A 21648-nucleotide genomic window follows, 5' to 3' on the forward strand; every position below is an offset into this window, starting at 1 on the left:
CGAAAAGGCGTTTGAGGCTCCATGTTTAAGCATAGGGCCTCTGTTAAGAGAATCCCTGTTCACGTCTTCGCGACGCTAGCTTAAGGCACTGCGGTACAAATTCAAACGCAGATCAACTAACCAACAGACGGATATTTCTTTACATATCTGCATAATTCCCACATGACCTTCTTCCCGAAAGGGCTGCATCCAGAATGCGAAATCCTTTTCTGCAAACTGGATCGGATTCATTCAGTCTAGGAGAATGCCCCCACATGTGTGTGTGTGTGTGTGTGTGTGACATGGTCTGCATGTCTGATTGTCAACGGCAAGGCTTCTCAGTCCGCTGGTCTGCCAGGAATTGTAGGCCTTGTCGACGCAGGACGAAAGAGGACCACAACGAGCTTCTGTCACAAAAATGGAGAGATACATCTCTCAGAGAGTTATGGATACCATGAGAGAAAATACCACTACACAGATGCATAGTCATTTGACGCTAACCGGACACAGAAAGAGGTTAAAACTTCTGAACAACTTTACACTCGTCACCATGCTTAAAGAGAACCGGCCAGAAAAGCTGATATAACAGCCACTCCAGTGGTACCAGTTACTGGTTGACGATTGAAGGCAGAAAAGGCAGAGCTCGCCGATGATGGTGTAGACACAAACTCAGACGAATGCTATGCCTTTTGGGGCGTTGTTGCAGATGTGGGATGGGCGGCGCATCCCACAACGACGTGTTGGTCTTCAGTCGAGAAATCGGTCTTCGGGATAGCTAGCGTAACACGGAATTTTTTTTCTATGCTCGTCCACCAGTTACTGTGAAACTTGTCCAGAATATCTAAATAGTTATTTGCGCAGTCGTCCAACCTAGCTGTGTCGGGTGCACAGTACTGAGTTGTGTAGTCTGTAGGCTGCATCGATCCGTCTTTACCACAGTCAACGGTGAGAGTGTTCTTCTCTTCTGACATCTCGACCTCCACGGCCTTCTCGTTGCTAGCCTGACCGTATGCGCAGCTGACAACATTTTTGTCGTCAGCAGAGGATGGTCTGGCATTCACGTTCACTGTCACTTTGCAAGACTTGTTAGACGCCGGAGCAACGGTTTGGCATCCGACAAAGAATGTTTTGTCTGTTAGAGGAAGATCCGTTTCCTTTAGCTGGAGCGTCCACTCTTCGTGGTCCTTCTCGTCTCTGTTTATTTGGGTCCATCCGAGCTCTCGACCATCTCAGAATATTTTGCCAGCGTCACGAATTGTCCAGGACCTCATTCCCGATCTTGCAATCGCCTGCACGCGAAGCCGGCGGTCTTGTAGTCTGTCCGTCGCAGACAGCGGTCAAACTTGCCAGCATAGCCGTGTTGTTGCCCTGCTCCTTGTTCTAACTATTGACACACGCCAAAGTAGCTGTGAGGGAACTCTGCGACAAAGACAGTGTCGCAGTAGATGGCGTGACATTGTCGTCTTCGGCAGCTGTACAAATGGCAACTCCGGCCGAGGTGTCCGTTTGGCTCTGGGCGCTCTCCGCATTTGACACCCAGTTCCCACGCAGGGCCTCCTCATTTGCCCCATTCGCAAAGGCTTTCTGGTCTAAAAGCAGCAGAACTCCACCCAAGGAAACTGCCATAAACTTCCGGGCCTTGGACCTACACCCGCCATAACTATGCTGCATCTGCCCGTTCGTGTCACTGCGTAGGCTTGAATGAAAAACCGAATCAATATCGTGAGAATATCCAGCATGTGAAAGCAGTACGACTTAAAACTAACATTACAGTACCTGAAGTTCCAAAAAATAAACATCAAGAGTGACTGGTGTGCCTGCTTGGCGGGCTGATCAACAAAAGGAAATCCAGAAGCCTCGACAGCAGATCTACTCGGGCTGGCGTGGCACGGCCGCATGCTCTTCTCGGCGGTCCCCGGCGCTGCCAAAATTACCAGTGAATCCGGGACACTTATGGACAAAACTTTGTGTTGTCACTCAAAAAGATGAGGATACACCAAAACAGATGATAAAGAATTCTTCATCCACGCGAAATCTCGCACCATGGTTGGAGTTTTGCTCTTGGTGTGACACGTGTGAGGCCACGCGCTGGCTACGTTCTGTTACTGAGTCGAAAATCCTCCCGGCAAAGAGACGAACTTCGTCGTGAGCTGAGCAACCAAGGCAGTTGTAAGAGAAAATGATAGAAGAACTGTTCAGCGACGTTTTAGCGTGATTTAGTGAGCTTCTGAGTGATGCGAACTCCTTAACCGTAACTCTGTAACAAACAGGCGGGCTTCTATTTGTCATCTAGACGAGCTCTGTCGAAGTATCTCTGCACTTTATCCCGTACTAAGAAACACTTTTAGTGTCTAGCGCCGTTTCTGGTTCTCATTTGCTTTTCGGGACAGGCTTGAATCCACGCGTCTCCGAGTTTGCAGCCTGGCACGCCCAGCAGCTGGACTCTCGACCCGACTCGCCAGCTGCCAGTATGCGTCACACGGTCTGTACTTATACCGGGAGTAGACAGCACTCCAGCGGTTCACTCATGTACTGCGGCAACCAGAGTTTTAGGTTTTCACTTTTTGAAGAATCCGAAAATAAACGTCTGGAACTTCCAGAGAGAGTTCTGCGGCGACCGAGAGGAAACAGGACACGCTGCGAGTTGCCGACTGTTGGCGGCGGCCGGACGGAGGGTTCTGTTTTTCGCAGGGGTTGCATGCATCTTGGTACGCGATTCTTGCGAGACGGTTATTCTATAATCAGTTCTCTGCAGAAACGTCTCACCCTTTCTCCGCGTGGAAAAGTGATTTCAGCGTCTCGTGGCGACGGGTTGCGTCCGCAGATTTTGACCGCCGTCTTTTTCTGTGGTACGAACCGGATTTTTGTATCTTGAGCGCCCCGTTTCCCCATCCATTAAATGGCCTGGCTCTGGGGAACGTGGCAGTCTGATCAGCGCATCTTCTCCCCCTTTCGGGACCAGGATGGCAGAGCCCTCGAGCGAGGACGCTTCGGCCTCCCCCGAGTCGCATCTTCCGTCTTCGTCTGAACTCCACGTAGGTCTCGAACAAAATGACGTTTCTCACCTCCCCGCTGATCCCCCGGCAGAGTCTGAGGCCAGGCCTTCAGCGGACGTTCCGTCCGCTGCTGTCGGCGGCGCACCTCCGCTCTCGACTTCCTCCTCCTTCGAGTCTTCGGCTTCCTCGCTTCCTGGCGCCTTTCTGAGTCGATCTGTCTCGTCTGATTTGTACGATGCATCTTTCACCGTGGAGGAGGAGGACGACGACCTCCTCCGCAAAATGCATTTTGCGCTGCAAGACGATGAGGACTCCGCCTCGACGGAGAACGCCGCAACGTGCGTCTCCTCCTCTATGGGGCTTCTCATGGACCCGAGTCTAGGCGGTCCGTCTTCCTTGTCAGGCGCCAGTTCGTCGGTTTCCACGGAGTTTTTCACCGCTTCTTTCGCCTCCAGTAGTTCTTCAGTCGCCGTCTCCGGTCTCGCCCCCTCTGCGCCATCCTCCTCGCCACCCTTGTCTTCTCAGCGCCAGTCGCCTCGTGACGGAAATGCTTTCCCCCTCGACGGGAGCGAGGAAGGCGCCAGTCCCTCCGACTCCGGCACCCAGGCAGGCAGCTCCCCCGCTGCACCTGCACCCAACTCCTCTGGCGGTACCACACCGCTGGGTGGCGGCCTGCGCGCGGGCCGCTCTATTGGGTCTGCATTTGCAGAAGACTCTTCTGTTTCAACTGCTGCGCCGGGTGGCGGACCGCGGCTGGACCGCCTCGGCTTTGCAGGTTCTGGAGATCCTTTGTTTCCTTCGCTTCCCGCGGCGAGCTCGCCACCGACGCAGAAGGACGCAGAGCGGACAGAGAACATCGTCGGCATGGGCCTCGCAGCTCTGCACAAGGCGCTGGCGAAGAAGGCGCAAGAGGCAGCAGCCAAGGCTCGCGAAGAAGGCAGCGAGACTGGAGTCTCTGCTCTTCCGACCCGCAACGAGGATTTTAAGATCGCCCCCCTTTCTGCCTGTTTCCTCAAAACCGAAGACAACCAGCCAAACGTAAACGAGGCCCACTCAGAGTCAGTCAATTCCGCGACAGACACGAAGGCGAAGGTGCCAGCAGACGCGGCGGAGGAACCTGAGACGTCCGCGAAAGGGGATGCGCGCAGAGAGAGAGAAGAGACGATGACGGCGGAAGCACACACGGAAAACGAGAAATTCGTAACAGAGGAGACGCGAGAACGCGCAGGAAAAGAGGGACGAGAAGGCATTCCAGCAGACACTTTGAAAGAAGAACAAACCACCGCTACATCTGCGTCTTCTCCTCCAGTTGATAGTGTGAAGGAGGAGAGGACTGAGGCGGAGAGCCACGACCCCACCTCTTTGGAAATCTCCAAAGCGCTACGTCAGGGTAAATCCGATTCAGGTGACGATGGAGACTTGTCTCTTTCGAAAGACGTTTCTTTGTCTGTTGCGCCTTCCTTTGGTCTTTCTGCATCACTTGAAACTGGAGACAGCGACCGAGAGGCCCCGGTGTCTCCGAGCGCCAGTGCCCCCCAGTCGCCGCCCCCTCTCCCTTCTTCTCCGTCGGTCTCGCCTTCCTCGACTCCTGAGAAGCAAGAGGAGATGTCTGCTTCCGGAGAGTGTTCGCTTGTCACGGATCCGCAGCTCTTTCGTCTCCTTCGCGCGCTGGAGCAAGCGGGTGGGGAGGTCGAGGAAAAAATGATGGCAGAGGAGAAACATTTTGCGGACACAGCCGCGATGTTACTTCGCGAGTTGGACATGGAAGCCGAGGCCGCGGTCGGTCTCTCGGCCGGGGTCTTCTCCGGGGAGCGAAGCGGTGAAGGGGGGCCACCGCATTCCAGAGAGGACGGCGAGGAAGACTCGGAGGAAGAGGAAGTCGGCAAGAAGGTGGAAGGAGAAGAGGACAGAGAAGAGGAGATAGAGAACTGGGAAGACAAAGAGAAGGGGCACCCGCCGAGAGAAAAGACAGCTGGCTCTTTGGACATGCGTGACCTGGGTAAAAGCGCGCATCTCTTTCCATCTTTTTGCGGAACGAGCCTGTCTTCGTTCTTGCCTCTGCGAGCTAACCGGCACAGGAAACAAAAGTCAAAACACTGTCTTTCGAGGACTCCTGCGTATGCTTCTCTGCTGCGCAGAAAACGCCTCGAGAGGAAGATTAAGAGTGTGCGAGAAACTCTTCTCGCGGCGGTCGGCGCGGCGGAAGAGGACATTGGGATACTGGAGAAGGAATTTCAGAATGTCGCGGAGTGTGAGATTTCTCCATTTCCCTCTGCGAACGAGATCGGTCTGCCCCCCTACTGCTTCGCCCCCGCCTTCGAGGGCCTTCCGAGTGTCGGGGGCTCGCGGGGTCTCTTCGCGCTTCCCCCAGGAGTCTGCAGGCCGGACCGCGGAGACAGCGCGTGGTTGCCGCCCTCGGCCTGGCCTGCTGCTTTCAACAACCTCCCTTTGACTTCCGTTGTCTCCGAAAGTATTGTCTCTTCTCTGCCTTCTTCGCCTCTCGCCTCCACCTCGGGGGGCGGACTCCTCGGCGCGGATGAAGACCAGGGCGACGCCGCAGCGGGAGACACCGGCCCGCAAAGTCACCGACTCGCCCCGAGTGCGGCCTCGCGCTCGCGGGTGGCCTCGCGCCTGTCTCTTTTGCTTCCTTCGATCACCTCGGACTCGAGCGCCAGGTGCCCCACAGATTTTGGCTTCGAAGCATGTCCGAACACACCAGACGGGGCCAGCGCGAGCGGATTTCTTAGGCCCGCGAGCTCAGCCTTTCCCCGGGGCGGTGGGGATCAGCGGAACGCGCCAGGACTGGTTTCGGAGACTCTGCAGGAGGCGACTCGCACCGTCACGGGGGACGGATCCGAGGCGGGAGGGGGGTGCCATGGGGCCCTGGCCCAAGATCCATCTGGCGAGGGGACAGACACGAACGATGAAGAATGTGACGACATCCGCCTGAGTGTCGGGGATGAAGGGAGTTCATGTTCTCTGTCTTCGGCTTCCTTGGCGGTTCCCGGGGAAGGCGTTTCGGACTCTAGAAAACCAAAGCGCTCGAGGTCGCTCGAGGTCCTTCCGGGGGCGTCACGCCCCGAGGCCCCGGGCGACTCGTCGCCATCTCTCGCCCCAGGCGAGACTGACTCCGAGGAGACACTTTGTCTCCTCCCAGGCTCCGCCTTGGAGGCCCAGGATTCTGGTGAAGACCTCCGAGGCGCCTTGGCGCAGCCGCACTCGCCGAGTGCGGAGAGCCGATCCGAGGAGGCCCTGACCGTCGCGGCGCTCCTCGGAGGGTACCCTTCTGGCGGACCAGCTGGCTCCGGGGCTCCGCATGGTTTTGCGGCCGTCTCTGCGGCGTTCAACTCCTGCGGAAACGACTCATTGCTTAGCGGCGGTTTTGAGGCCCAGGGCGAGGCCGCGAGCGAAAGGGGCGACGGTTTCCTCCTGAGTGCATGCAGCAGCGCGGGACGCTCTGGAGCCCTGGCGAAGGGCAAGGGCCTCGCGACGGGGCCGCGGGCCGCGGGGGGCGGTAAGAAGCGTGGCGGGCGCGCGGCGACGGCGCGGGCAGGGGCAGATTGGGTGGAGGCGGACAGAACGGCCAAGCAGCAGCGTCTGCCTCTCGAGTTGTTCTCCCTCGCGACGAAGCACACGCATGAAGAAGCGTACATTCGCGCTGCAGCTTCCTTTTGGGAGAAAACGAAAAACTGGGAAGCGTCCAACGCAGGTGGTGACCGTTGTTCTCCGGAGAGGCCTTCTGGAGAAAACACCAGCCACGACGGGTCTGTTAATATGGGGTCGTCTCTGTCCTGTTCAGGCGCCTTCTACGCTCCGGTGCCGCCGGCCCTCCCGGCGCTCTTCCTCGCGGCGCAGCAGCTGCAGCCGGCGGTGGGGTCCGACGGGATCCGGAGAGGTCCGTGGCTGTCGCATGGCGAGGATATTTCTGCGGGGATTCGGGTGACAAATCGACGACGGGCGCTTGTTTCGCTTCTCGAGTTTCTCAGAGAAGTCGCGCAAGTCGCCATTGTTCAAGTACGCGAGCCTCTCAGTCGCCTAGGAGACGGCCCGAGTCTCGCCTCAACCGTCGCCGCTGCGACCGCAGTCGCCGCGAGTGTGGGGGGCGTGTCTCCGCGAGTGGCCGGAGGGGCCGAGAAGAGCCCAGGTGTCTCTGGGGGCGACGACGAGGGCGGGCAGGACTCCCGGGAGTTGGGCGAGGACGGCAAAACCGACAGTGTGTGTGAAGAAGACCGGCGGGGGTCGCGGGGCGCGGTCTCGCATGCCGACGGGGTCTGGGGCTCCAAAGCCTCTCGGGCGGATCCTGCGTCCCAGCTGGTGTCCTCCTCGGGGGAGAGGCGAGAGGCTTTCATCTCTTGCTTTCCCTCGCCTTTTGCAGCTTCTTCTCTGTCGCCTTTCGCCGCGCTGCCGCAGAGCCCCGCGGTCTGGTTCGACCCGCCGGTCCCCGCGACCGTCTGGGGGGGCGAGGTGACGAGCGGCGCCTCGGCAGGCTGGCTGGGCTCCAACTCTGCCTTGGGTGCGTCCGCGCTCTCGGAGCGAGAAGGGACGTTGGGGAAAGGCGAGGGGAGGGCGGGGCCTGTGGGGCAGAAGGCCGGGCCGGTGGGACCTGCTGCGGGCGGCTCCGCTCTCGCCGAGGAGGACGAGGGCGGCCGCAGCGATGAAGAGAGGCGGTGGGCTTCTCTGCCTGGGTTTGGAGGCGGCAGCGTGGAGCGGGTGGTTTTGTACGTGAGAAGGGACGGTGTGCCTGCGGAATGGCTGCGCGAAATGCCCTTTGAGTGCAAGCTGCAGCTCGAGGTCGAAGCGGAAGAAGAGGGAGAAGGGGGAGAGCCGCGGATACGTCATGGAGGGGAGGCAGACGTAGAGAAAGAAAGAAGGGAGCAGCGCAAGGACTCGAGTCACGGAGAAAGTGAACAAGGAGACAGACCGGAGACAACGGAGAACAAGACAGAGGGAACGGAGAGAACGGGGGCAAAGGCGCCCTCGCCTCTCTGCTTGTTGGGTTCAGATGCCGGGAGTGGAGTTTCGAGTGAAGGAAAGGAAGGGAAGGACGATACCTCAAGCGACAGAGAAGGACGTTTGGCTCCGCGTGAAGCACAGGAAAAGCAGCTTTTGCCATCTTTGCAGGATCCGCGATTTTTCTCTTCTGCGAGTCTCGTCCGATGCAAACCCCCGTTCCTGCGACCGCCAGTTTCCTCTCCTCCCTTTCCGCCGCAGTGCCGCATCCCCAAGTGTACTTGCTGTGTCGAAGTTTCAGAGGGGAAATCTGCTTCCCAAAGGGCCTCTTCCGCTGCTGCGCCTACTGGGCCTCTCACCTCGTCGCCCTCGCTGAGCTGCTCTGACGGCGCCCCCTCCAGACCAAGCAAACGAAAGAGACCAGACGAGGAACGAGGCGCCGATGCGCGGACCGGAGACCAAGAAAAGCGAAGGAAAAAGAGCGAGGAAGAAGAAAACGAAGAGGAGGAAGAAGGTGGACGAGGAAACAGAAGGGAAAAGGATGCGTATTTTGTGATGGACGATGCTCTTGCGTTTTTAAGCCGTGTAAGGCGAGGACAGCGCGAGGCTCTTCTCCAATTTCAGAAGCAAGCATCCGAGCTTTGCATGCAGTGTTTCCCAGACGAAGCAACTCCCAGGAGTTGCCGGAGAGAAGATTCTCTTTCAGTTCGCGAAAGATCTCCTCCTCTCAAAAAGTTGAGTGACGAACCAAGCGGCACAGCGTCATCTTCATCGTCCTCGTCATCTTCATCAACTTCATCGTCTTGTGCTTCTTCTCTGAGACGTTGGTGGGGATCTTTGAGAGCTTTAGGTTTGCCTGTGTCGGATGTTGTGCAGGCGATTTCGATCGCCGAGAGGGAGGAGCGTTGGGCGAAGACGCCTTCGAGACACTTGCGTCTCTCGGTCGACAGCTTGGTCCGCGATCGCGGGAAGGAAGAGTTTGTCGAGCTCGCGTTTTTCCTGCCCCACAAGCCGAGCACTGTGGAGCCTTGGCAGGTCGCTCTGGAGCTGTCGGAGGAGGATTTCGCCGCCGACAGACTCGCGTCGGAAGTGGATGGTTCCGCGCACCCGCGCCGCTTCAGCCAGGCAGAGGGGGAGAAGGCCGAGGGTGCAGGCGCCGCGCCTGCGACTCCGAGAGCGCCTTTCTTTCTCGCGACGGAGACAGCGAGAGAGGCCGAGGTCGAAACGGAGAGGGACGTGGAGAGTGGAGGCCGCGGGAGTTCGCGGGAGAGGACCGAGGAGGAAAGAGAGAAGGGAGAGGCTGCGTTCGAGGGCGACTCGAGGTCCGAAGGCCCTTCGGGGAAGGGTATCAGGGGGCGCGCAGGCAGAGGCGGGCGCGGCGGGAAGAACAAGACGACAGGAAAGAGGAAAGAGCGAGAAGAAGAGAGAGATGACAGAGAAGAGAAAGCGAAGAACAAAACTGGAGCTTCGGAAAGCAAAACCGGAGGTTCAGACAGGTCACCCTCTACTGTCTCCGGGGAAGGCCGTGGCGGTAGGGGGACAGAGACGCCGAGGGAGTTTTCTCTCTTGGCAGTCGTGGAGAACTTCGAGAAAAACTGTTCAAAGCAGGACGGCGACGCGGTGCCCGGACCTGCAGGTATCCGGCGTGTCTGGCAGGTGTTGGCGCAGAGAAAGGCGAAAATGCAAAGTCTTTTCCGTCAGCAGAAACGTCTTTGTCGAGCTCTCTTTAAGTCTTGGCGCAGGTGAGTGGCGAGAGCCGAGAAGGGCGGGAGTCGAGTTGGGCAGGAGGCACTCGAAAAGGAGGTAGAGAGAGGCCTGTGACTGACTGTTCGCTCTCGTTTTTCGGGAGAGTGTGGAGTGTACAGAGATCTCGTTCAGCTGTTTGATGAAGTCTTTGGAGGGAAGTGTAGAACGGTAAGAGGTAGTCGTACAGAGCAATGAGATGCGTGACGAGAGGGGAAGAAGCTTCGTTTTCATTTTGAGTCATAGACTTGAACAGGACCGTTTCAACAGAAACACGCGTTTTTTCTTGGACATCCTTGCAGACAGTCCGCCTTGCCGTGTCGATGTTCGCTCTCTCTCTCTTTTGTATCTACGAGTGATGGACAGAGAAACCGTCGACGACGTCTGTTTTCCTCATTGTTTCTCTTGGTCTTTTGCTCTCACGCACCGCCTTCGTTTGCGTCTGAACTCCCCTCACCTTTCCTCTTTGGCTTCCGTGAGTCCGAGACGCTCTGAGTGGGGAGTGCCCCTCACCATGCGCTCGTCGTCTGTCTTCCTCGTCCACATGCGTCTCCCACCGCGCCTTTGGGCCTCTGGGCCTCTGTCTCTCTTCTGTGGCACTCTCGCCGCTCTCTGTGCTTCAGAACGCGCTTGGCGGCGGAGCGGCTGCGGATTTCGGAAGGAGACGCTTTCGCCTGGGGGGTGCTGCCCGTCCGGGCGCTCGACCATCCCGAGCAGCTCGTGTCTCTTCCCGCCGGTTTTCGCACCGGGAGTCGCTGGGCGCCGTACCAGAGCGGCTGCGAGCTGGCAGAAGCGGCTACTGAGGAAGAGAAGAGAACTGCAGGCGAGGGATCGCGACGCAGCGCGCGAGGGCAGGAGTGTGCGACCTCCGTCACTACTTCAGGCTCCGGCTCCGGCGCGGCGGGCGGCACAGATCGACAGCGAGCGAAGGAGGAGGCGGCGAGTCGCGAGTCGAAGCGCGAGTGGATGCAGGCGAACTACGCGAATTTGACAGGGCCGGGAGTCTTTTGGCGCGACTCGTGTCTCTTCTCTCTGGGGCAGAGCGCGCGACAGCGACTCGACCGACGCTCCGAGCAAGGCCCGGGCGTCTATCCCCTCGACCTCATCGAGAAAGACCTCGACTTTGCGATTCTGGACATCGAGCGAGCTGTCTCCTTCCACGATCGATCCTCTCTGGTACGGAGAGGAGCACCGGCAGTCGAGGGCCTGCACGGGGAGCAGAGGGGAGAAGACGAGAGAAAAGAAGACAAGAGAAAAGAAGAAGGAAAAGAAGAAACCAGGAGAGGCAGAGCGGGAAGGAAAGCCGGGCACACACAGGGAGCGAGAGACGCTGGGGAGGAGGACGTATGAACTTCAGAAACGCAGGAAACAAAACAAACGAGAAGGTCGACGCCTGCAGATCAGGCGTCCATCGTCTCTGCCAAGAGTCCCAAGTGGTGCTGGGGCGACTTGGGCTGCAAGAGACTTTTATGCTCGGTGTTTGTGGAACTCTTTCTCAGTTCTCCCAACCTCACAAACGCCTGCTCTGCTGTCTCTGTTGTGGAGTGTCTCGTCTGGTCTGCTCTGTTTGAAAGATGAAGAGGTTTCAGCGAGAGACTTTTCTGTTGTGGTTTCGCAGCTGAAGGATGTAGCGCAGGTGGAACTGGAGAAGAAAACCGCGACGGTCTGGGCAGAGGCGGAGGCGCGAACGTTCGTAGAGAAATTTCTCATGTACCCGAAGAACTTTGAAAAAATTGCTTCTTATCTCGACGGAAAAAACACCAAAGACTGTGTGGTAAGCGCGCTGAGTGTGCGGCAGCCAATGCAATTGAGAAAAGAGATTTGCTCTCTTTCCTCGTTCTTCTCTCGCGAAAAAAACGCGTTCCTCTCTCCTCCTGACATGCACCCCTGCCAGCTGTTGTCTGAGTCGCGGAAGAGAACTGCAGCTCTTCGCAGCAGTTCATTCCTTCACAAAGAAGAAGCGAAGGTCCTTCGCTTCCTCCTTCTATTCCATCGAGAACACAACGAATGCTGTGGAGCCTCAAGTCGAGTGGTAACCGAAATCCATGTATTTTTATATACATACAAATATATGCACATATACATATATATATATACATATATATATATATATATATATATGTATATGTATATATACCATAGCCAGTGTTGAAGGAGTCTTAGTGGGGGATACTGACGTTTCCCTGTTCGGTGTTCTCGGGACTTTCGTGTCTTTATCAGACCTGGAAAAATGATGTCTCCTCCCCGCTCAAGACTGTTTTTATCCACCGCCGTTTTTTTGCATATCTGGAATGGAATCGCGATAGAACTAGAATCTGGGTCGTGAACTGTGTGGTTGTTTTTCTGCGAAAAGGCTTTCATACGAACGCTGACATCGCGGGCCTTTTCGCCTCGACGCATGCGCCGCAGTGCTCTGTCTTTCTACGCAGTCACCCGAAAGTCTGCCGTCGAAAAGAGACAAGCAGAGGGCGACATTTCTCCGTATATATATCCGTCGGCTTATTGATATATATATATATATATATATATATACCTACCGGCATTTATGTATATATATATATATATATATATTTCTATGTCGATCTCCATCTCGATTTGTCTATCTGTGTCTAGTCCTCTATATTATAATACGTAGGCGCGCGTATTGATCTATATACATCCGTATCGACATATCTATGTCTATATATATATGTATGTATATCAGTCTCGATCAGTCGTTGACTCTATTTCTATGTAGATGTCTTTGTACTGTGTACGCCTGCATTCGTGGCACTTCATGTAGCTGTCAGTGTCTTCTTCCCGATCTTCTTTTTTGTCTTCCATAACTTTCATTTTTTTTCCTGCGATTTTTTCAGGATTTTTACTATCGTTTCAAGTATCAATTTGGGTTAAAGCGACGCCTGCAAGAACTCGAAGACACTGCACGGAGCAAGAAGAAGAACCGCCTTCTCGGATCTAAGCAGCTTCGTCGAGAGGAACTTGTTGCAGAGGTGAGAGTTTTTTCTTCTTCGGAGATGCTTCTCGTCTTCTCTCTTCTCTCGTTTGTTTTTTCTGTCTCGCCCATGAACCTCGGTTTTTTGTGGAACGATGTTTGCGTATTTGCCTTCATCACCCTGTGCCTCTGTGCCGGTGCGTTTCTTTTTCACAAGCCAGAAGAAGGAGATAAACAATTATAGAGTTTCTGTAAATATATGTAGTATTTCGAGTGCCGAGTATCCATTGTTTGTAGTTACGACCCTGGTGTGTCTAGTCTCACGGCGAGGTTCTTCGGTCGTTACACTTCCCAGAAAAGCTGGAAATGTCTTGTCGTTGTGCGTTTTCCTTCTTTCAGTTGCGTCTTCGCTGTTGGTCTCCTTCGCTTTTCTGTTCTTGTAAGTGATTTTTTTTTTAATTTTTATTTGAATTTTTTTCCTTTTTTAGGCCATGGCTCGGCTCGAGTCAGAGTGCTCCACCGCGCAAATGCGGAGTTTCAACGCGCAGAATGCGCTGCCCTTCGACGTGTTTAGCGGCTATCTCCTTCACCAGCGATCAATCTGGAACGTTCTCAAGGTGAGTTTGCAATTTCAAAAAGTAAAAACAGAGGTCTCGAAAAGGCAGAGAATCTGAGGTTTGTGAACAAGATTCATGTTAACGACGATGCGTCCTGAAATAAAGAAATCTGCTTCCTTTCTCCCCATCGCTTCTGCTCACGTCAGGACGCGCGTTCTCTCCTCCCCCTCACGCCCAAGGCTTGCATGCTTTCCACGTAGTTTCCCCCTCCCTTCCGTCTCTTCTATCCTTGTCTCTGTCGTCTTTCGTCGCTTTTTACACCCTCGTACCGACATCTTTCTTTTCGCTGTCTCTTTCTCTTCTTTCGCAACCTCTTTCACCTCCGTTCTCCCTGTCGCTCGACTCTCTCGATCTCTTCCCTTCCCCTCCTGTCTCCTCTTTTTTCTCTCTTCCTACTTCTTGTAATCTCTCCATCTCTCTCCATGTGTCTCTTGTCTCCATCTCTGCTTTCTTCTTTGATTTCGCGTAGGATCCTGTGGGAACTCGTCCGGCGGATGAGGCGCCTGACTCGGACGTGGAAGTGGACGCTCGCGGGCAGCCCGCGCGCGAATTGTTTTTGGAGAATTTGCGGGAGGGGTACTTTTTTCCTTCTACTTTTTCGGGATTTGTGCCTCCCGGCCGAGTCGCCAACGTCCCCGCGTGGTTTTCGCCTCCGCTGCATGCGCCGCCGAAAGGTTCTCGGGGCTTCCCGCCTCGCTCAGCGCAGCCTGCGGCGTCGCCAAGTCAGACGGTGCCTCTTGCATGCGTTCCTGGGTGTTTCTTCATCGAAAGGCATCCAGAGCGCCTCCCCACACGGCCGCCTGCGTCGGTCGAGACCCGGGCAGCCGTCCCCCCGACCTCGCAGGCGAACTCGCGCACCCTGCCCTCACAGTCTCCTTCACACGCCGCTTCATACCTGCCCGCGCCGAGCTTCTCGTACCGACAGCTGAACACCGTTCTGACATGCTTGCAGGCGGCGGCGCAGCGCGGTCGCGGAAGCGACGAAGATGGACCGTCGTACATGACGCGGTCGCGGTCAGGTCGAAACAACTCGAATTCGAGGGGCAGTGCATGCGGCCAGAAGGCCTCCCAGACGTCTGTTCCGGGCAGCGGACAAGACCGCGCAGGGTGGCAGAGTCCGAGAGCGCGCGCGCTCGACGCGCTGCTGCTGCGTCTCCGAGGCGTCTTGCGGGGGAAGCAAACGGGACTGTGGAATTCCCAGAGAAGGCGGCAAGGCCACAGCGAGAAAGCTGCTGGGGTCGCGGCCGTCTCCGGAGAGAAAGCCGGAATGGAAAACCGCAAATCCAAACTCGGAACTGGCCTCGGAGGCACACTGGCGGGAGGAGTCGGAACAGAAGGTGAGAAAGGAGAGTTTTCGGAGATGTCTGTGAACGGCGAGGGCGTCGTCGACGGAGAGAGGAGAGAGGCGGCGAGTGGCGGGGAAGACGGCGAGGCGACTGGGGCGTCTGTGCCTCGCGGAAGCTCGCAACATGCGGAGAGCGCTCTCGAGAGGAAAGGAAGCAGAGAGAGGTTTCCTGCGAGCGATGCGAAACGCTTCAAGAGCGAGGAGAGTGCAGAGAATCTCGAAGACCGCGAGCGCAAACGCCTTCTCGCCCTGCAGAGCGGCCAGGCAGCCGCGCTACTGGGTGCGACCGGAGAGGGCACTCAGACAGAAGAGAGCGAGAGTCTCGCGTCTGGGGTGTCTGCACAAAGCGCGGGCGAAGGCGAGGACCGGAAGAAAGACCTGCCCTCGCCTCCCGCGAGTCAGGAGAAGAAGCCGAACATGCCTCAGACAGGCAAGTCCCCTGTGCCGAACAGTCCTGCCTCCTTTTTATGTATGACGGCGAAGCAGAAAGAGGTTCTTCTCGGCATGCTGGACTCGCGGACTTCTCTCTCCTCGCCGCTGCTGCCGCTGCTCTCTGGAGCGCCGGGGGCGGACCTCAAAAGCCGCAACGCGCCCCTCATGCTCCCCTCCTCCGCGGCGGGCGTCTCTCTGCCTGGCTCCGCTGCGCTGCTGCGCTCCTCTCTCCTCGCGTCCTCGCCTCTCTCTCCTCTCTTATCCCTCGCCTCGTTAGGCCAGACAGGCACAGCGGGTGCAGGAGCTGAGGGGAAGGCCGGTGCGGTATTGGGGTGTCAGCGAACGCCCAAGCTGTCTGGAGTGCGTCCCCAGGGTCTGTTGGAGACTCTTTCTGCGTCGCTGTCGCGGTCCGTCTCGGGCGTCTCTGCTCTCTCCACGCCGGCTTCTTCTCCTCCTTGCTCGTCTCCGACGCCGCGCGCCGGTTTCGCCTCGTTGCCAGGTTCGCAGGCAGGTCCGGATCCTTCTCTCTCTCTACTGGCTTCGCTGTCTGCCTCGCCGTCTTCAGGTTCTTCACCCGCGCTCCTCCCTGCTCTCTCCTCGCAGACTCCACCGCTGTTTCCTCTCGCCGCACATGCGGACTCGGCTGCATCTCCGCTCTCAGCTGCTCTCGCTTTCTCCAAGAACTTGCCTTCTTCCTCGGCTTCGTCCTCGTCTTCTGCCTCTTCTTCTACCGCGTCTTCCTCTTCTTCCTCGTCTGCGTCCTCGTCTTCTGTGGCATCTGGCGAGTCGACGGAGACAGGTGTCTCTTCGGCGAAACCTGCGGGGTCTCCGCTGTCGGTACCGCTGGGTGTGCCTGGCGGGCGCGGCCTCAATTGGTCTTCGTCGCATGCAGAGATGCTGAGGAGCCTGGCGGCTGCCTCAGCGTCAGGCCTCGTTCTGGAGGGGAAGCCGAGTCCAGAGTGCCTCGCGACACTGGCGAAACTCGCGTCACAGTCCGAGAAATCAGACAAGAAGGAGGAAGAGACGGGAGGCGGCGTCTCTGGCATGTCGAGTTCCGGGATGACTCCGAGTTCGAGTTCGACTCCCAGTCACTCTCAGATGTCGGAGACGACTGGAGGCAACGCGGCAACTGCTTCGGTGAAGGGAAGTCCTCAGTCTTCTGCTTCGTCTGTCTCCATGCTTCCTTCGTCGGCTCTCGGACTGCTCGTTCAGGCGGCTGCAGCGGCGCGGGCGGCTGCGGCGGCGAAGGCCGCGCTAACTCAGCAAAAACCACTGCCTTCTTCGGTGCTTGCCTCTCCCGCGCTGCTGCCCTCCCACCCCACACCTGTCTCTTCGCGGAGTCTCCTCACGGGCCTAGTGTCTCCGCCGCTGGTCACGTCGCCTGTTCTCTCGCCCCTTCCTGTTTCGCTGTCTGCTCTCGGGGCGCTGGCTGCAGGTGCGGCAGTCCGAAAGGAAGCGAAGGATGAGAAGCCGGGCGATGCTGCAGAAGTCTCCTCCACCTTCTCCTCGCCGTTTCTCCCGCCGGCGAATGCCCTCCTCAAGCCGCCAGACAGTTCCTCTCTCCCTCCGAGTGCGTCGCTCCGAGCAACGCCCAATCGGCCTGCCGGACCCACTCGAAACGCATCCCCCTCTGGACGGACTCCTTCTCTTTCTCCTCTCCCTCCTTCTCTCCCGTCTTCCCTCTCTTCTCTTTCTTCTCTCTCTTCTTCTCTTCTCTCCAACGTCGCTGCTTCTTCTCCCGGAGGCGCGCCTTGCTCGGTGTCTCCTCTCGGATCCCGCTCTCCGGAACTGCCCGCTGCCTCGCCTTTCCAGCCCCCGCCACTCTCTTCTCTCGCCGCCTCGGTCTCTTCTGTCTCCCCTGTCTCCGCAAATCCGCAGGCGCTTCTCGCTGCATGCACCGCGGCGGTCGCCGCCGGAAAGCTGCCCATGGCGTTGGCAGCTGCGGCGCAAGCAGCCGCTTCGAAGAAGGCGGCGCAAGTGCCGACTGCGGGGGGGATTTGTGGGAGCGCTGGAGCGGGGAAGACAGGTCTTGTGCTTCCCCCGGCTGCGAGTCAAACGGCGAGCCACGGGGCGAAGATCCAAGAAAGTTCTTTCCTTTGCGCGCCTTCGAGGCCTGTGAATCCTCCTGGAAATCCAGCAGAGTCGACAGACCGATCAAACTGTCGAGCCGCGCAGGGGCGGGGGGACCCTGCAGTGGAGACCGCGCATCCAGCAGAGTGTTCAGAGAGAGAAGCGGGATCGAGAGATGTCGGTGCGAGGGAAATAGGTTCCAGCGAACTGGGTTCGGGAGCCAGCGATGCGGCTAAGTTCCTTGCTCCTGCAAACGAGGACAGAGTGGAAAACGCGGAAGACAACGACCCCGAAGAAGGCGAGGCTGTGGTTCCCGGTGTCCCTGCAAGACCTGGTGAGTGGGGCGTTCGTACGGAGAGCAGCGGGGGGGCGGCGACTTCTCTCGCGAGAGGAAACGCTGAAGAGCGGCAAGGTGACGGGAGTGAAGAAGCTTCTGAGTCTCTTTGTCGCATCGAAATTGCACTGGAGGAGACCAGGACTCTCAATGCAGAAAGCGAAGGATGTGGGGAGACGAACGCGGAGTTGTCTTCCCCGTCTGCTGCTCCCTGCGTCCCCGCTTCCGCATGTGTAGACGGGGCAGTGCAGGCAGAGTCAACAGCGACCGTTGCTGTAGCGACAGGAGAGACATGCGACACAGAAGAGAGAAAAGAGAGGGAAGGAGAAGGTCAGGGAACTCCGGAGACGGGAGAGACGACAGGCGCAGAAAAGGAGACGAAGGAGACGAAGCCACCTGCGTCGCAAACAGTCGTTGGAGCCGGTGAAGCCTCTTTTGGTCCAGCTTCTTCCACGCGCGCCTCTTCGTCGTTGCTGCCAACTTTCTCCGAAGAAAAGGGAACGGAGCCGACTCTGGTTGCACCTGCAGTTGTCTCTTCGTGCTCTTTTCTTCCCCCAGTGTCACCAGAATCGTTGGAAGAAGTTCCGGAGACACAGGGACCATCTGAGAAGCAGGAAGATACGCTGTGTGTACACCCGACCGACGGACTTCGCGGAGCGAGTGCGGTCTTCCCTGGCGCCGAAGCTACGAAAAACTGTTCTGTCTCCGAGGCTACGCAGTCTGCCGAAGGACCTCCCGTAGGGAGTTCTGCTCCTGTGTGTTCTTCTTCTTCAGAGGGGGTCGCTCCGGATTCTCAACAAGGAGACGGATTTGTTTTGCGTGAGACGTCTCAGGAGCTGTCGGCACTCGGCGTTGTCACTTCTGGGATCGGTTGTTCGCATGCGGCCCCCGGCTCGTCTCTTGCTGAGGCTAGGCAGACACAAAAAACAGAAGAGAGAGTGGAACTTCCAGAGAAGCCGTCGCGGGAAAGCGCCGCGAAAGTGGAAGAAGTCGACATGCAGCATGTCGGGGGAGAAGCAGGAACGAAGACTCTGGAGGAGAGAGAACAGTCGGTGGAGATTCAGAGCGAAGAGCAGGAGGGGTGCCAGAAAAGGGATTTGCATGCGTTGTTGGGAAGTGGAGTAAATTCTTTTTCCTCGGCAGCCGATACTGTTTCTTTGTCGCGGTGTGCGTCTTCGGTCGCACGAGAAGCAACCGGGGGAGAGAAAGGAGAGGAGAAAGATGAAGAAGAGACTTTCGGAGGCAAGGATCTCTAGATGTTGTACAGAAAAAAGGGATCATAAGGGGCAAGGCGAGGAGACAAAAGACGAAGAAGAAACGAGGAGTTTGACGGGCATGTCTTTTTTTGTTGAGGTAGCGCTCTCTTCTCCATGGGTGGTAAGGACTTAACAAGGCGTTGTGTGTGTGTGTGCCTGATGGTGTGTCTTTTGTGGCGATTTTGCAACAGTGAAACGGCAGCGAGCGCTTAGAAGCCATGCACAGAGAAGTGGAAAACAGGCGTTGTTTCGGCGCTTGCTTCGGGAACCTAGTTGAGAAAGTAATGTTGTGTGGGCGTTGTTGCGTACTCCAAAAGGAAGTTTTCCGGTCACGTTTTTCCGTGTTTGTTGTGTCTGTTATCGTCGTGTTTTGTCTGAAGAGAAGCTGCGCTTCTGAACGACTCTGTCAAGGAGGGTATCATGTTTTTCAAGAAACGGAGGGTTTGAGCCGGCGTGGAAAAATCAGTCGGCTATTCCCCAGAGTTTTTCGCTACGAGAAAGCCAGCGCGAACCACAGAGTGCAAGAGAGTTCGGATTTTGAAAAGAAAAGACGGCTGCGTTCCATCTCACTCGTCCCACTCAAAGAGCTTTTTTTCGTGGGAACTACCCTGCATCGAGCTCGTTCCTGGTGGTCACGATCCCGAGGCAGTCATCACGTTCTTGAATCACTTCAAGCGTCGAAAGTCGTTTCAAAAACGTCGCCGGTGACAGCGGTCAATGCGACGCTCTCACAACTTCTGTCGCCTTGCAAGCGATGGGAATCACCGAAAGAACGAGTGCTCTGCCTCGTGTCCTCGACTCTAGATCATGCCGAGCGAGATGGCCTTTAAAGTCAGGCAGCCTTTCACGAAGAAAACGTTTGTGGTTTCCTTCTTTCGAGTCACTCGTGTGGGATGGAACCATTTTCACGGATTCGGCGTTGGGTGTCAGAGTTACGTCGAAATGTGCCGTGCAGCTCGTTCCAACATTCGCGGAACTGCAGGAACAGAAGCGCATCTAAACCCCTATCTAAGCTCACCACAACATACAAAGCCACGTACGACTGCTTCAAACTCACGAACATTAGAGCAAAACGAAGAAAAAACAGCGAAAAAGACCGGGGAGAAGAAAAAGGTTGAGATGCACTCACGAAGACCGGCCAGATGGATAGTAGAGAGTGCCGAGGAGTGATTCGGCGGTCCTACGGCTGTAAGGGAGGCTGTGGACGAACGCATAAAGACGGAAGAAAAAACCCTTTCTCCCCGGTTGAAATGCACAGACTCGCTTTCTATTGAGGACAGCGCTAGTCACTGCCACACGCTGCATTTTGCCATATCTGTGACGGTGATATCGAGCAAGTTCCTGCCGCTGAAAGAGTGGAGCCTTGCGGTAGCAACTGCGGTGCTGTGTGTGTTTGAAATGCTTTGGGTGACTTTCAGGTATTAAAGATGATCCAGTGGTTTCTCAACACGATGCACAAGTGGTACATCCACCCAGAGGCTTTCGAATTGACGCAGGCTGATTGGGTTTCCGTCATCCGCCGTCTAAGGGGTGAGAAAGGTACTGCACAAAAACATCTATACGCACCCTCATTGGATTACTATTCAGGGATGGACAGTTTCTCGGGATGGAATCTCCTTTAACGCAACAAGCCACGGGTTGACGAGAATTTGACCGTTGGAAATTTAATCTGCTCGATCAACAAAAACAGCATGGGGGCGCTGCGTGGTCAGACACAACCGACTATCGGTGAATCATCCCGCAATTATCTGCGTTGTGTGACTGATACTTATACGCGTGGAAAGCGATTACTGGACCGCGACGGAATGACAACTCTCCAATGTAACTCGCATGGGTGCTTTGCATCTTGAGAGTGAATTCCACACACTGAGATTCGTGCACCCGTTCGACGGGACTTCAACAGCTCACATTCCGAAACAGGAGTGTACGGACGCATCCACAAAATAGCTGAAGTGTCGCTGTCGGCAAACACTCTTCTACATTCACTTGATCATCAGAAACAATTCATGAATCGTTTGGGAACAACGAAGCCAGCGTAGCAGCCCCTCAAACGTAAGCCACACTAAGCACTATATCAAGGTCGAGTCGCAGAGACTCACCAAGGTCTTCATCCCTGCTGCTTGAAGGCACTTATGAGGTGTACACCAAAAGGGTTTAGCTGCATACTGTGTGCAAAAACTTTGAACGAGGATTCGTTTCTTAGAAGCACGTTCAGAAGCGGTAGTTCTCGTCGCCTCGGAAAACCACTGAGGACGACGAGACAAGGGGGCGGCGCTCCGTTTCGAGGTAGAGTCCGAGTCAAGCAGTTGTTTGTGTTCCTCTACAATGCAACAACACCTTTACTACTCTTTCCCAATATCCATTTGAAAGTCTGCCTTCGTGCGCACATTTGGCGGAGTCTCGCAGATCTTGCAAGACGCGTGGACCCTTGCATCTCTATTGAAAATGTCTTGACTAGCAGAAGTACGCCAATTGGTTTCGGATGGAAACGCATCTGGCAGTGTTATCGGGCTGAAATACAAACTCTCCTCCTGGCCAGTCACTACAGGGTTCAAGAGAGAAAGTCTTCATCCACATCCCTCTCTTATCACACCCGGTGCCGTACGCAGAGACGCCGTACGGCGTACGCCGCGGGCTACGTCCCCCGATACAAATGGGTATGTTTTGTGGCCGTACCCGCGTGGAAATTCAACCGTGCAACAGTCACACCAATCTCGTCTTTCCACAGTTGATCCGCACGACTGAAACCTTCTCGACAGATCGGAAACGCAGTCATTTTTGCCGTCGCTGTGGTGCTGTCGCAAGTCCTGCGCGAAAACCCACGGCGATTTCCGTAACGACTCAGGTGTATATATGCACACACCGCGGAGCGAGTTGCGCGCAACTGGTCCACGTCACGGTGCAGGAAAAAGCTCACTTCTTCACTTTTGCCACGAGTGAAATTTCTGCTGAAAATCTGTGAGCAAGTGATGGGAAATCGCCTCTTGAATCCCT

General features: G+C 56.3%; 2 protein-coding genes across 2 annotated transcripts; one reads left to right on the forward strand and one right to left on the reverse strand.

The window, feature by feature from the left end:
* The first annotated feature begins 262 nt into the window (after positions 1-262).
* TGME49_321450 (Myb family DNA-binding domain-containing protein) lies at positions 263-21602 on the forward strand. Its single transcript, XM_018783020.1, has 6 exons — positions 263-9667; positions 10292-10844; positions 11287-11442; positions 12524-12658; positions 13089-13217; positions 13687-21602. The coding sequence occupies exons 1-6, from the start codon at positions 2943-2945 to the stop codon at positions 18652-18654; spliced, it is 12666 nt and encodes a 4221-aa protein (XP_018638399.1). The 5' UTR covers positions 263-2942; the 3' UTR covers positions 18655-21602.
* Positions 347-2546, reverse strand: TGME49_321460 (hypothetical protein). Its single transcript, XM_002371646.2, has 2 exons — positions 2022-2546; positions 347-1568 (listed from the first exon to the last, which is right to left on the reverse strand). Exons 1-2 carry the CDS (start codon positions 2266-2268, stop codon positions 1360-1362), a joined length of 456 nt encoding a protein of 151 aa, XP_002371687.1. The 5' UTR covers positions 2269-2546; the 3' UTR covers positions 347-1359.
* Positions 21603-21648: the final 46 nt, after the last annotated feature.

This window comes from Toxoplasma gondii, chromosome Ib (genome assembly GCF_000006565.2).
Source record: "Toxoplasma gondii ME49 chromosome Ib, whole genome shotgun sequence".
NCBI classification, from domain to species: Eukaryota; Apicomplexa; class Conoidasida; order Eucoccidiorida; family Sarcocystidae; genus Toxoplasma; species Toxoplasma gondii.